At 42.6% G+C, this 15,322-nt stretch overlaps 1 protein-coding gene across 8 annotated transcripts in view; it reads left to right on the top strand.

The window, feature by feature from the left end:
- The window catches only part of LOC106877091 (uncharacterized), a 39,581-nt gene extending 24,472 nt beyond the window's left edge, over positions 1–15,109 (top strand). For 3 of the 8 annotated variants that reach the window (XM_089355155.1, XM_089355157.1, XM_089355159.1), the window contains exons 2-3: positions 10,942–11,012; positions 14,152–15,109. In XM_089355155.1, the coding sequence (XP_089211281.1) occupies positions 14,259–15,083 (825 nt within the window). In that variant the 5' untranslated portion in view covers positions 10,942–11,012; positions 14,152–14,258 and the 3' untranslated portion in view covers positions 15,084–15,109. Of the gene's footprint in view, positions 1–7,462; positions 7,659–10,941; positions 11,013–11,222; positions 11,312–14,151 lie in introns of those variants that run through there. The other 5 variants (XM_089355156.1, XM_089355160.1, XM_089355162.1 and 2 more) reach the window with 4 other exon arrangements.
- Positions 15,110–15,322: the final 213 nt, after the last annotated feature.

Genomic DNA, 15,322 nt, shown 5'->3' with positions numbered 1-15,322 from the left:
ATATTCTACAAATTGTTTCCGAGCGTAATTATTTCAAAACAAGAACAAAAAAATAATCCTTTCAAAATCCAAATTGGGCTTTTCTTCAAGACTAGCATGTATAACCCGACCTTGTCCAGGTGTGACTGCTTACGCCATCTACGATAAGTCTTGCTAGGTGAAAATCAACTAAAAAAGAAAGCCTTACAACGAAAAAACCCTTATGATGTAAATATGTTCATAATTCAAAAGATGATGAAATTAATAGGGAAAGCCTAAAGGCTGTTTTGCTTAAAATTATTAAGCGTACGTAAATTTCATCCGTCTAATTGGCTATAGAAATGCTTGTGCAAAACAACTTTGGGCAGAAGGTGTTGATGCACCATTTTGCATTATGTTCAAAGTAGCTACTGGAATGTGGTGAATTGCTGCAGTCTGTAGCTGTCATTTTAAACCGGTTGCTGTCTTTCCCCAGCAAACTCTCTTCTTTGGAGGCATAATCTATGTATATATTAAACAGAACAACAAAGGTTATAATAGATGGCAGGGTCGGTACTTTTCACATATCTGTAATTTTTCAGATTAACACCTGCACGATTACCCAACCCTAATCCTAAACCTAATCCTAACACTAACCCTAACACTAACCCTAAACCCTAACCCTAACCCTAACCCTGACCCTAAAAAACGTAACCGTAACATTAATCCTAAACCCTAACCCTGACCCTAAAATCCTAACCCTAACACCCTAGTGAAAATCGTGGTAAATTTACAAAACATTGATGAACATGAGTTATATTTTACTGAATGATTGTGTACTTGCATGTGTATGCTTTTGAGAGAGCGAGAGAGGAAGAGGTAGAGATGGGGAGAGAAAGGAATAGGGGTAGTTCAAAGTTTTCTTATGACGGCTTCTCTTCACTGCTTATTACTTCATTAGAAATCTACGGATGCACATAAGCACATAACAGAGAAAAATGAAACAAATATGGACGACTTGCTCCGAAACACCACCGAGTGGGGAACACTTCTCAAAAATAACCTGCAGTTGGTTCCTTCAAAATTCCTACATGCTTGAAATGTACATACATCAAGGTACATTTGTACAAAATTTCATGAAAAAATATTCATTTTCCTGGAAGTTAAGAGGAATTTAAGTGGAATTTCCGAATATTGTACCCCACCCCCTTCCAAAACACTTTCACCGATAATTTTTGTATATTCGGAATCTACATAATAAATAATATATGCATAGAAAATTTCATTAAAAAATATTCATTTTTATGAAAGTTATGACCTTCCAAAGTTGGGGGATACAACTCTGTAGTTATGCCATCAATGTTTTGTAAATATACCACGATGTGAAAGATTGTGTTTACTTGCACGTGTATACGTTTGAGAGAGGAAGAGGGGGAGAAATGAATAGAGATTGAGAGCAATGTGTATGTTGTTGTCACAGGTCATGTATGTGTGGTTGTGTGTGTTTTTACGTATCTATGTTATGAAAAATAGGTAAAGAATACTGAGATGAAAGTTTAATCTATGACGTTGTATGTATCACTTTCTCTCTCTCTCTCCCTCTCCCTCTTTTACTCTTACTCTCTATATTTTTATGTTGAGCGCGTGTGTAAGAATGGCGTTTCAGGTAGAAGGGATGAAATATAAAAGTTGCTAGAAACAACAGCCAAATCTCCCTTAAATCACACAAAGTAAACGGAATTTTAAAAATCTAAAGTTCACATCGAGAAAATTCCATTGATGTAAAAAATTTTACGAAAAAGTGGAAAATGTGGATTTCTATAAACTTTCAAAAAGGCTTCACACAGACACACAACTTCAGATTTATATATTAAGATAAGATTTCATTATGTGTATGTATATATATATATATATATATATATATATATATATATATATATATATATATATATATATATATATATATGTGTGTGTGTGTGTGTGTGTGTACGAACAGCCATGCTTCATGGCAGTGAAACATGGGCCGTGACTGCTGAGGACATGCGTAGGCTCGCAAGGAATGAAGCCAGTATGCTCCGATGATGTGTAATGTCAGTGTGAATACTAGACAGAGTATCAGTACCTTGAGAGAAAAGTTGAACTTACGAAGCATCAGTTGTAGTGTGCAAGAGAGACGACTGCGCTGGTATGGTCATGTAGCGAGAATGGATGAGGATAGCTGTGTGAAAAAGTGCCACACCTTAACAGTTGAGGGAACCTGTGGAAGAGGTAGGCCCAGGAAGACCTGGGATGAGGTGGTAAGGCACGACCTTCGAACATTGGGCCTCACCGAGGCGATGACTTCGGACCGAGACCTTTGGAAATATACTGTGCGCGAGAAGACCCGGCAAGCCAAGTGAGACCTAAATCTAAGGCCCAGCCAGTCCACTTATGCGTATTTCCTTCCTTCATTGGACACTAAATTCCACTTGTGAAGACCTGTTGAGGCAAGTGAAATCGAAATCGAGTTAAATTAAAATTGGACACTAAACCCCACTTGCGAAGACCTGTTGAGGCAAGTGAAATAGAAATAGATTGTTGCCGTGCCCCTGAACTGGCTTTGTGCGGGGCCGTCATGGGATTTTCGAGCGAGATCGTTGCCGGTGCTCCTGGACTGCCCCATGTGCGGGAAACACATGAAATCTTTCGAGCGGGATCGTTGCCAGTGCCCCTGGACTGGCTCTTGTGCGGGTGACACATGAGGTTTTTTTTCGAGCGAGATCGTTACCGGTGCCCCTGGACTGGCTCATGTGCGGGTGACACATGAAATCTTTCGAGCGGGATCGTTGCCAGTGCCCCTGGACTGGCTCATGTGCGGGCGACACATGATATCTTTCGAGCGAGATCGATGCCAGTGCCCCTGGACTGGCTCTTGTGCGGGTGACACATGAAATGTTTCGAGCGGGATCGTTGCCGGTGCCCCTGGACTGGCTCATGTGCAGGCGACACATGAAATCTTTCGAGCGGGATCGCTGCCAGTGCCCCCTGGTCTGGTTCATGTGTGGTCGACATATGATATCTTTCGAGCGAGATCGTTACCAGTGCCCGTGACTGGCTCTTGTGCGGGTGACACGTGAAATGTTTCGAGTGGGATCGTTGCCAGTGCCCCTGGACTGGCTCATGTGCGGGAGACACATGAAATCTTTCGAGCGAGATCGTTGCCGGTGCCCCTGGGCCGGCTCTTGTGCGGGTGACACATGAGGTTTTTTCGAGCGAGATCGTTGCCGGTGCCCCCGGACTGGCTCATGTGCGGGCGACACATGAAATCTTTCGAGCGGAATCGTTGCCAGTGCCCCTGGACTGGCTCATGTGCGGGCGACACATGATATCTTTCGAGCGAGATCGATGCCAGTGCCCCTGGACTGGCTCTTGTGCGGGTGACACATGAAATGTTTCGAGCGGGATCGTTGCCGGTGCCCCTGGACTGGCTCATGTGCAGGCGACACATGAAATCTTTCGAGCGGGATCGCTGCCAGTGCCCCCTGGTCTGGTTCATGTGCGGGCGACATATGATATCTTTCGAGCGAGATCGTTACCAGTGCCCGTGACTGGCTCATGTGCGGGAGACACATGAAATCTTTCGAGCGAGATCGTTGCCGGTGCCCCTGGGCCGGCTCTTGTGCGGGTGACACATGAGGTTTTTCGAGCGAGATCGTTGCCGGTGCCCCTGGACTGGCTCATGTGCGGGCGACACATGAAATCTTTCGAGCGAGATCGTTGCCGGTGCCCCTGGGCCAGCTCTTGTGCGGGTGACACATGAGGTTTTTTCGAGCGAGATCGTTGCCGGTGCCCCTGGACTGGCTCGTGCGGGCGACGCCCCTGGGCCGGCTCTTGTGCGGGTGACACATGAGGTTTTTCGAGCGAGATCGTTGCCGGTGCCCCTGGACTGGCTCATGTGCGGGCAACACATAAAATCTTTCGAGCGAGATCGTTGCCAGTGCCCCTGGACTGGCTCTTGTGCGGATGTCACATGAAATGTTTTGAGTGGGATCGTTGCCAGTGCCCCTGGACTGGCTCATGTGCGGGCGACACATGAAATCTTTCGAGCGAGATCGTTGCCGGTGCCCCTGGGCCGGCTCTTGTGCGGGTGACACATGAGGTTTTTTCGAGTGAGATCATTGCCGGTGCCCCTGGACTGGCTCATGTGCGGGTGACACATGAAATCTTTCGAGCGAGATCATTGCCGGTGCCCCTGGATTGGCTCTTGTGCGGGTGACACATGAGGTTTCTCGAGCGAGATGAGTGTGGCCGTTGCCAGTACCGCCTTACTGGCCTTCGTGCGGGTGACACGTAAAAGCACCCACTACACTCTCTGAGTGGTTGGCGTTAGGAAGGGCATCCAGCTGTAGAAACACTGCCAAATCAGATTGGAGCCTGGTGCAGCCATCTGGTTTCACCAGTCCTCAGTCAAATCATCCAACCCATGCTAGCATGGAAAGCAGACGTTAAACGACGACAACGATATATATACATATATATATATATATATATATATATATATATATATATATATATATATATATATATCTTATCTATAAAGGGCAGATTTTCTGTGTGTGTGTGTGTGTGTGTATGTTTAAAATTCATACATTTACGCAATTCCAAATTTCTTGGATTAAAGATATGCAATTAATATTCTAAATACAATTTGTTAGGTCACTAAGATGGAGAGGAGGTTCCTCACAGGCAAAGAACACAGGTACAAGATTTTCTGGGCAGGAAACACTGACGGGGTCAGGGGCATAGGAATACTTCTAGCAGAAAAATGGGTTGATAAGGTAATCGAGGTAGTTAGAGTATGTGACAGAGTACTTAAGATGAGACTAGTGCTTCATCATAGGTTAGCTACTGTCATCTCAGCCTATGCCCCTCAACCGGGGCTCCCGGATGGGCTGAAAGACCAATTCTACGACACCTTCTTGCAAACTACCTCGTCGACAAGTTACAGGGACCTTCTCTTTGTGGCTGGTGACTTCAATGGACATGTTGGACGTCATGCTGGAGGATTCCATGGCATACATGGAGGCTATGGCTTCGGTTCCCGCAATGAGGAGGGAACCAGACTGCTGGAGTTCTGTGATGCAACCGATCTTATGGTTTGCAATACCAACTTCAGGAAACCTGCCTGTCACCTAGTCACCTACCGATCCGGCAGACACTCTAGCCAAATCGACTACATCCTCACCAGAAATAGGGAAAGATGGCTGCTTATAAATGCCAAAACCTTCCCTAGCGAAGAATGTACACCTCAACACAGATTAGTAGTTAGCGACTTTGGGATCAAGGCAAAATGGGTGCCCAGAAGATGACCAGCATGGAGGAGAAGGGTCCGAAAGCTCAAAGATCCTGTGAATGGACAGAGATTTAGGGACATGTTACTTGAAGCATTTGACGAAATAGAAGGGGATGTAGCATCATACAACGTGGAAGACAATTGGAGATTTCTGCGGGACAACCTGCTGAGAGCCACCGACCAGATCTGTGGCTGGTTTAAAGTCCCCTCTCGACCCAGAGTAACGTGGTGTTGAAACCAGGAGGTAGACGGGGCTATTAGACAAAAGAAACAGGCTTGGAAGGACTGGAAGAACGGTGGTAGCAGGAAATTGTACCAGACTGCCAGAAGGGAAGTCAGGCAACAAGTTTATTTAGCCAGAAGGGAAGCAGATAAGAAAAGATTTGCCAATGTTCTGCGCCGTGAGGACCAAAGACTTGAGGTATTTCATGTTGCAAGACAGTGTAGGAGGGAGAATCGTGATGTCATAGGAGAGAAATGTGTTTGAATGGATGATGGTACGCTTGCACTAAATGAGGCTGCAAAGAAAGAGGTTTGGAAATGCCACTACGAAAGATTGCTCAATAAAGAGAATGAATGGGAGAAAAAGAGTCTGCCGTATGTTGACCCAACAGAGGAACCAGTTATCCGAGTCGACGGTACCATGGTAGATAAAGCAATTAAGAGTATGAAGACAGGGAAAGCCCCTGGCCCATCAGGAATCACTGCAGAGATGCTCAAAATATCTGACAGTGTTGGCTATAGCCTAGTCACCCATATTATTAACCAGGTGATACACGAATGAGTCATACCCAATGACTGGTGTAGCAGCACCATAGTCAACTGCTACAAAAGTAAAGGTGACACTTTAGATACAAATAATTACAGAGGTATCAAGCTGTTAGATCAGGTAATGAAAGTCACGGAGAGGGTCATAGCCCAACTAATTAGGGAGCGAATCAATTTAGATGAGATGCAGTTTGGGTTCATGCCAGGGAAAAGCACCACTGATGCTATATTTCTGGTAAGACAGGTGCAGGAAAAATACCTGGCCAAGGATAAACCTCTGTACCTGGTTTTCGTTAACATGGAGAAAGCCTTTGACAGGGTCCCCTGATCCCTTATCTGGTGGTCAATGAGGAAACTTGGGATAGAAGAATGGTTAGTGAGAGCTGTGCGAGCCATGTACAGGGAGGGTTGGAAATGAATACAGTAATGAATTCTGGCTAGAGGTAGGGGTCCACCAAGGCTCTGTTCTCAGCCCTATCCTATTTATCATAGTCCTCCAGGCGATAACAGAGGAATTCAAATCAGGATGCCCCTGGGAGCTCCTCTATGCTGATGACCTTGCGCTAATTGCGGAGTCACTATCAGAACTAGAGGAGAAGTTTCAGGTGTGGAAGCAGGGACTAGAATTGAAGGGCCTTAGAGTCAACCTAGCTAAAACCAAAGTCCTAATAAGTAGGAAGGTAGATAAAACACAAACCCCTTCAGGTAGATGGCCCTGCTCAATATGTAGAAAAGGTGTAGGTAGTAACTCTATAGGATATACCCAGTGCAAGCTATGGACACATAAGAAGTGCAGCAATATCAAAGGAAGGTTAACTAGGAAGTTAGTTTTTGTATGTGGCAGATGTTCAGGTGCAATAAACACTGTAAACAAACAGGAAACAACTTCTGTCTCATTCCAGAGAGAAAAACTGCACATAGTTGATAGCTTCCGATATCTGGTTGACCAAGTTAGTTGTGGGGGTGGGTGCGCTGAAAGTGTAGCTGCTAGAATAAGAATAGCCTGGGCAAAGTTCAGAGAGCTCTTACTTCTGCTGGCGACAAAGGGACTCTCACTTAGAATAAAAGGCAGACTGTATGACGCATGTGTACGAACAGCCATGTTACATGGCAGTGAAACATGGGCTGTGACTGCTGAGGGCATGCGTAAGCTCGCAAGGAATGAAGCCAGTATATTCCGATGGATGAGTAATGTCAGTGTGCATACCCGATAGAGTGTAAGTATCTTGCGAGAAAAGTTGAACATAAGAAGCATCAGCCGTGGTGTGCAAGAGAGGTGATTGCGCTGGTATGGACATGTGGCGAGAATGCACAAAGATGGCTGCATGAAAAAGTGCCACACCCTAACAGTTGAGGGAACCCGTGAAAGAGGTAGGCCCAGGAAGACCTGGGCTCAGGTGGTGAGGCAAGACCTTCGAACATTGGGCCTCACCGAGGCGATGACTTCTGACCGAGACCTTTGGAAATATGCTGTGCGTGAGAAGACCCGGCAAGCCAAGTGAGACCATAATCCAAGGCCTCTGCCAGGGATATAGCCAGCCCACTTATGCGTACCTTTCCTTCTTTGGACACTAAACTCCGCTTGCGAAGACCTGTTGAGGTAAGTGAAATCGAAACTGAACTATATTCGACGACTGGCACCAATGCCAATGTCATCTCCTTCATTGGACACGAAAATCAGCTTGCAAAGACTTATTGGGGCAAGCAAAAGCGAAATCGTGATGGCACCTGTGCCAAGTGTCGCCTTTCTGGCACTTGTACCCAGTGTCGCCTTTCTGGCACTTGTACCCGTGGCATGTGTAAGGACTTTCGAGCGAGATCGTTGCCAGTGCCCCTGGACTGTTTCTTGTGCAGGTGGCACATAAAATACACCATTTAAACGTGGTCATTGCCAGTACCGCCTGACTGGCCTTCGTGCCGGTGGCACGTAAAAGCACCCACTACACTCTCAGAGTAGTTGGCGTTAGGAAGGGCATCCAGCTGTAGAAACTCTGCCAAATCAAATTGGAGCCTGGTGTAGCCATCTGGTTTCACCAGTCCTCAGTCAAATCGTCCAACCCATGCTAGCATGGAAAGCAGACGTTAAACGATGATGTTGATGATGATGATGATGATGATGATATATATATATATATACACGGGCTGCTGTACCCAGTAATTTCCAGGGGTAAAGATGTTCTATTGAAACGCCTTATTACTCTGATATAAGAAAGCAATTTTGTTATAACTGCTACAAATGGTGTATTTTCCATCATGAAAAAGTACAAAAAAGTGTCTGCTGGAGGACAGAGAGATTGTTGGAGGTTTTCGGAGGTTGGTGAGAGAGGTTGTTACAGGTTGGCGAGAGGCCAAGACATTATTCTGCTTAGCGAAGGCATCTGGGAAATGATAACTGCTATCATTCACAGAAAAACCAGTGTTTTACCATGAGAAAAGCGCTGCTGAAGTGTTAAGTGAAATTTGGCAATCGAAGATCGAATCCAAGCTATGCTTGCATGAAGCAACTACTAATATGTTGTAGAAACAAAAAATTTATCTGCTGTCATGGAAAAACTGTAACTGTAAAAATGCAGAATTATCAGAGTAATGGGCATTCAAAAAAAGTATGTATGTATAGAAATGTATGAATGAAGTCTTTAAGGTTTAAGATTGAAATTAAGGTAGTGCAATAATAATGTTTAGCAGTTCAAAACTGTGAGTAGTGAAATGCAGAATTAGGTCAGCTGATCGTGAGAATCAAATATTAATCACTTCGCTAAGATCTATAGGTGGTATGGGTTATTTCCCTTGGGTTGTTTAAATAAAATATTAGTAATATGTAGTAGACAGAAGTTGTTTTTTTTTAATTAATTATATGAGGTAGATATAAAGATCACTTTAAGGACCCCTATTATCGATTTTTTTCAACAATCTAAGTATGTCACGTGGTTTCCAGACATGACTTCCACTCACGTGTCAAATAAAGTATAAAAGTGATATTGTCTGCAAAAATTAGAAATAGGACACACAAAAAATCAATATTCAAAGTAATCAAACATAAACAATGAAATGGGTTATTTCCCTTGAGTGGTTAAAATAATATTGTACAGGTGCTATGGGTTATTTCCCTTAGATGTTTTAAAAAATTAGTTATATGCAGTAGATATAAAGACCCCATCCAGGGGCCGTATTATCAATTTTTTCAACAATCTAAGTATGTCATGAGGTTTCCAGACAAGTTCTACTCACGTGTCAAGTGTCATCAAAATCAATAAAATGATGTAGGAGGAGTTAACTAACAACACCACAAACAAACACTGATTTTCCACATATGTAGTAGATATATATCATATATATATTTGTGAAATAGAATTTGTGAAACCAGAATTTTGCAATACTATTTTATTCCCTTAGTTTGACATGTTTACACTTTTATCACCTTCAAAGTATTCTCCATTTGAAGCAATGCATCAGTCCAGATGCGATTTTCACTGTTTGAAACAGTGCTAGAACTTTCGTGAAGTGATGCCTTTTAACACCTCTGTTGTTTTTCTCTTCACCTCTTCCACATCTGTAAATTCCATAGCACCAGCTTTTGTCACCAGTGATGTCCTTCAAAAAAGGGTCTGGTCAACTTCCAACTGTTCTTTCTGTTCATAACATACATTCAGTTGCGACTGCTTTTGATCGTCTATAAGCAAGCAAGGCACAAATTTTTTCTGCAACTTTTTTCATTTGCAATTCTTCACTCAAAATTCATTGGCTGGAGCTCCAAGGCACACCTGTCATATCAGCAAGTTTCTCAATTGTTCAGCAACAAACCTCCAAGATCAGTTCATGAATTTTCCTGATGTTTTCATTCATTTGGGAGATCAACAGTTGGTCCACAAGCAACAAGTAACCATTCCTAAAGCATGGAAACCACTTGTAAACTTGTATTTTACTCATGGCAGTTGCCTTGTAAGCTGTTTGAGGCATGACAACTGTTTCAGCCACCAATTTCCCCAGGAAAAAACAGAATTTCATGGAAGCATATTGTTCCTTCCTTTCAGCCATCACAAGAATTGACAAACAAGGGAGAAATATTGCAAAACAAAGATGCACCACATGGCAGTAGGACTACACCCGATGCCAGAAGATGGTAGACTGATTCCTGACGGTCATATCAAGTGGCTTCTAATGGTGACAGCCTGAACTACAATGGGCTTGTCCCACATAAAACGTTTCCAGTTATTTTTGAGTACTCCCTCGTATATTATTTACAAACAACTTGCAGATACAAGTGCTACAGTTGAAAACTCCACACTCTGGACACTAAGAGACTTATGAGGATCATCAGGTGAAAATGTGTGCCATTTCAGCACCTTCCTCTCAACAACATTATTGCTCACTAGCTCCCCCTTACTAAGATCAACTGATTACTAGACTTCATTCAATATCTTATGTGTATAATGGACCTCATCATTTCCATTTACCAAATCCATTTCGCAAAACTTTGTTTGGCCCTTGGCTATAGTGGAAGACACTTGTCCAAGGTGTCACATGGTGGAACTGAACCCAAAACCACATGGAAGCAAATTTCTTAATCATCTAACCATGGTGTCTCCACTTTATGTTGGTAAATGTATTGAAAGTATGTCAATAATACACCCTTTGTGATTTTTATTTCTGTTTAGATAACAATGTTACTGCATTTTTGATTTTCAGAAACACACCTTACATTATTCTCCATATGTTACCTTAGCAACAATAAATAGGACCTGACATGACATTTACATTAATCTAATATTTTATTTTGCTTTTGTATTAATCGTGGTATAGTCACTGCTGTAATAATCTTTATCAGACACAAAATGTCTCTGTTGTGTAAGTATTTGTAATTAGTTTTATCTATTTCTGTTTAGATAACCCTGCCAGCCTTTGAAACAAGTAATTGTTATGACTTTCGTGCCTCTCCCGAACACAGCTGTTATATGTAAGTGACATGCCTACAACTCTGAATAGTACCACCATTGTCAAGGCACAGATTTTTTTCCATCATTACCATGACATATACTTTTTCATGCTCTCGTGGCTCAGACAGAGTTTATTGAGACAGATTCTTTCTGCCAGACATTCTTCCTATTACCAACCCTTGTTTGTTTCTGAGCAAGCTACATTCTCATAGTGGCATATGTCTTTGCAGGATATTTGAAATAACTGACACTGATTGTATGACTGCAACACTCATATATGTCTCCACATGATGTCAAGACAAGGAATCACAAAACGCCGGTACGCACGCGCACGCACACACACACACACACACACAGAGTCCAGGGCTATAGGAGAAGACACTTTTCTAAGATGACATACAATGGGACTGAACCTGGGAAGCAAACTTCTTAAACACACAGCCATGCCTGCTCCTATTTCTAAATTTTTATGAAGACAGGGAAAGCCCCCAGCCCATCAGGTATTCACTGCAGAGATGATCAAAATATCTGGCAATGTCAGCTATAGCCTAGTCACCCATATTGTTAACCAGGTAATATACAAAGGAGTCATACCCAATGACTGGTGTAGCAGCACCATAGTCAATTGCTACAAAGGTAAAGGTGACACTTTAGATACAAATAATTACAGAGGTATCAAGTTGTTAGATCAGGTAATGAAAGTCACGGAGAGGGTCATAGCCCAACTAATTAGGGAGCGAGTCAGTTTAGATGAGATGCAGTTTGGGTTCGTGCCAGGGAAAAGCACCACTGATGCTATATTTCTGGTAAGACAGCTGCAGGAGAAATACCTAGCCAAAGGATAAACCTCCGTACCTGGCTTTTGTTGACATGGAGAAAGCCTTTGACAGGGTCCCCCGATCCCTTATCTGGTGGTCAATGAGTAAACTAGGGATAGAAGAACGGTTAGTGAGAGCTGTGCAAGCCATGTACAGGGATGCTGTCAGTAAGGTGAGGCTTGGCAATGAGTACAGTGAAGAATTCCGGGTAGAGGTAGGGGTCCACTAAGGTTCTGTCCTCAGCCCCCTCCTATTTATCATAGTCCTCCAGGCGATAACAGAGGAATTCAAGACAGGATGTCCCTGAGAGCTCCTCTATGCTGATGACCTTGCACTAATTTCGGAATCACTATCAGAACTAGAGGAGAAGTTTCAGGTGTGGAAGCAAGAGGACTAGAATCGAAGAGCGTTAGAGTCAACCTAGCTAAAACCAAAGTCCTAATAAGTAGGAAGGTAGAAAAATCACAAACCCCTTCAGGTAGATGGCCCTGCTCGATCTGTAGAAAAAGCGTGGGTAGAAACTCTATAAGATGTACCCAGTGCAAGCTATAGACACATAAGAGGTGCAGCAATATCAAAGGAAGGTTAACTAGGAAGTTTTTGTATGTGGCAGATGTTCAGGAGCAATAAACACTGTGAATGTGCAGAAAACAACTTCTGCCACATTCCAGGGAGAAAAACTAGACGTAGTTGATAGCTTCCACTATCTTGGTGACCAAATTAGTTGTGGGGGTGGGTGCGCTGAAAGCGTAGCTGCTAGAATAAGAATAGCCTGGGCAAAGTTCAGAGAGCTCTTACCTCTGCTGGTAGCAAAGGGTCTCTCTCTCAGAGTAAAAGGCAGACTGTATGACGCATGTGTACGAACAGCCAGGCTACATGGCAGTGAAACATGGGCCGTGACTGCTGAGGACATGCGTAAGCTCAAAAGGAATGAAGTATGCTCCGATGGATGTGTAATGTCTGTGTGCATACCCGACAGAGTGTAAGTACCTTGAGAGAAAAGTTGAACCTAAGAAGCATCACTTGTGGTGTGCAAGAGAGACGATTGCGCTGGTATGGTCACGTGGTGAGAATGGATGAGGATAGCTGTTTGAAAAGTGCCAGACCCTAGCAGTTGAGGGAACCTGTGAAAGAGGCAGGCCCAGGAAGACCTGGGATGAGGTGGTGAAGCACGACCTCCGAACATTAGGCTTCACTGAGGCAATGACTTCTGACTGAGACCTTTGGAAATATGCTGTGCGTGAGAAGACCCGGCAAGCCAAGTGAGACCATAATCCAAGGCCTCTGCCAGGGATATAGCCAGCCCACTTATGCATACCTTTCCTTCATTGGACACTAAACTCCGCTTGCGAAGACCTGTTGAGGCAAGTGAAATCGAAATTGAACTAAATTCGACGACTGGCCCCCATGCCAACGTCTCCTTCATTGGACACTAAACTCGGCTTGCGAAGTCCTGTTGGGGCAAGCAAAAGCAAAATCATGATGACACCACCATTCGAGCATGATCGTTACCAGCATCACCTTCCTGGTACGTGAAAAGTCATTCGAGCGAGACATTGCCAGTGCCGCTGGACTGGCTCCTGTGCAGGTGGCACATAAAATACACCATTTTGAGCGTGGCCTTTGCCAGTACCGTCTGACTGACCTTCATGCCGGTGGCACGTAAAAGCACCCACTACTCTCTCTCGGAGTGGTTGGCGTTAGGAAGGGCATCCAGCTGTAGAAACTCTGCCAAATCAGATTGGAGCCTGGTGTAGCCATCTGGTTCACCAGTCCTCAGTCAAATCGTCCAACCCATGCTAGCATGGAAAGCAGACGTTAAACAATGATGATGATGATGATGATGATGATATATTTTTCAGATTTATTAAGTTTATTCTTAGCAGGACCTTCTTCTAAGCCCTATTCTCCTGACAACAATTTTGCTAAAAAGATAAGACAATCCAAAACGTTTCTGATGTATATATTGATTATCAAAGTTGTTGTAAGATTGCGAAAAAACCAGTCAAATAAAATAAAAAATGAAGCCATCTTGTAACTTGTTCCCTACAAATATTCCGTCAGAATATTCTGCTAAATGTTGCAAAAGACTCAGAATTCACTTTTGTGAATTTATGAGAAGAATATTCTAGAAAAATGATTATCTTATAAACAACTCAAACTATAAGCATTTTATACACAGCTAACTGATAAAAGTCATAATAAAATAAAAGAATCATAATTTGCTGTGTACTGTTACCATATTTCTACAGCCATTCATTGACATTTATCTGCCAACTCCCATTTGTTGTCTAGAATCTTGGTGAAATTTTATGTTTTCTTTTTTCTTTTCTATTTTCAGTTATGTTCTTTATCAAATTATCCACTTCCTTAATTGACTTTGAAGGTTCATGTTTGAATATCTCCTGAACTACTCCCATGTCAAGTTGATCGTACTTTTGCCTGCCAATGATAACCTCAAATTGTCAATGGCTTACCAGAAGTAGGTCATTTGCTGTTTATATAATACGTTATCATTCTTCTATCAAGAACCCAGAAAATTTAATTTACATTCTACCAGACACCAACCCAGAGAAGATACCATTTATAAATCAATATCAACATATCTTTGATTTATCAAAATTCAACATTCCAAACTTAAAACAGACTTCAGCCAAACTGCGCCGACCAGAACTAAAAGTAGAAGACTCTCGCCTATTCTACACACCACAGTTGGCTCTTTCTTTTAATAATAATACTAGGCAACTAGATATTCAGTATTCAATACTGAGAAAAATATTTGAGGTTATTTCTTTAATTTACCTTAAGAGTCCATTGTTGTTGCTAGACATTGGCTGTGGTACAGGTGTAAGTACCGAAAGTTTCACTTCAAACAATTGCCATTTTATTGGCACTGACATGAGTATGTCAATGCTATCTATGGCAGTGAAAAAGAAGTCTTTGAAGAGTTGTGATTACCTCCAACTTGACCATAGTCACAGACTTCCCTTTCGCCCAAATTGTTTTGATGTTGTCATCAGTACTTCATTTTTACAGTGGTTATTAGTTACAAAAGATTCAAAATGCATTTTAGGAAGATTTTATTCTTTTGTTTCTCACATTTTAAAGCCCAATGGACATTTTTTGCTCCAGTTCTATCCAAGGAACATTTCAGATATTCAACTAGCCTTGACCTTATCTGTAGATGTTTTCCGAGGAGCCTTGTTCTCTTGCAGACCACACCCTAAACGAGGACTGAAACTTTTCTTATTTCTCTATAAAGAAGATAAATAATAAACATATTTTTAAAACATCAAAAATTGTTTGTTTGTCTTTTTTGTCATTGTTTTTACATCCATTGACACCAGGAAAGGTTTTTTTAAATAATTTCTGACATTTGCATATTAGAGCAAAATCACTTTGACAGTTTTTCCTGTTGCTAACTACTTAAAAAGGATGGAACATGTCAAGCCAGCAAAACTCAAGCTCGCAAAGTTATTGATCTTACTTAAGCATACTAAATATATGGAAGC

This window comes from Octopus bimaculoides, chromosome 7 (assembly GCF_046866305.1).
Source record: "Octopus bimaculoides isolate indiv1 chromosome 7, ASM4686630v1, whole genome shotgun sequence".
In the NCBI taxonomy this organism is placed as follows: domain Eukaryota; kingdom Metazoa; phylum Mollusca; class Cephalopoda; order Octopoda; family Octopodidae; genus Octopus; species Octopus bimaculoides.
The sequence above is the reverse complement of the archived record's forward strand: the minus strand, read 5'-3'. Positions and strand labels throughout refer to the sequence as shown.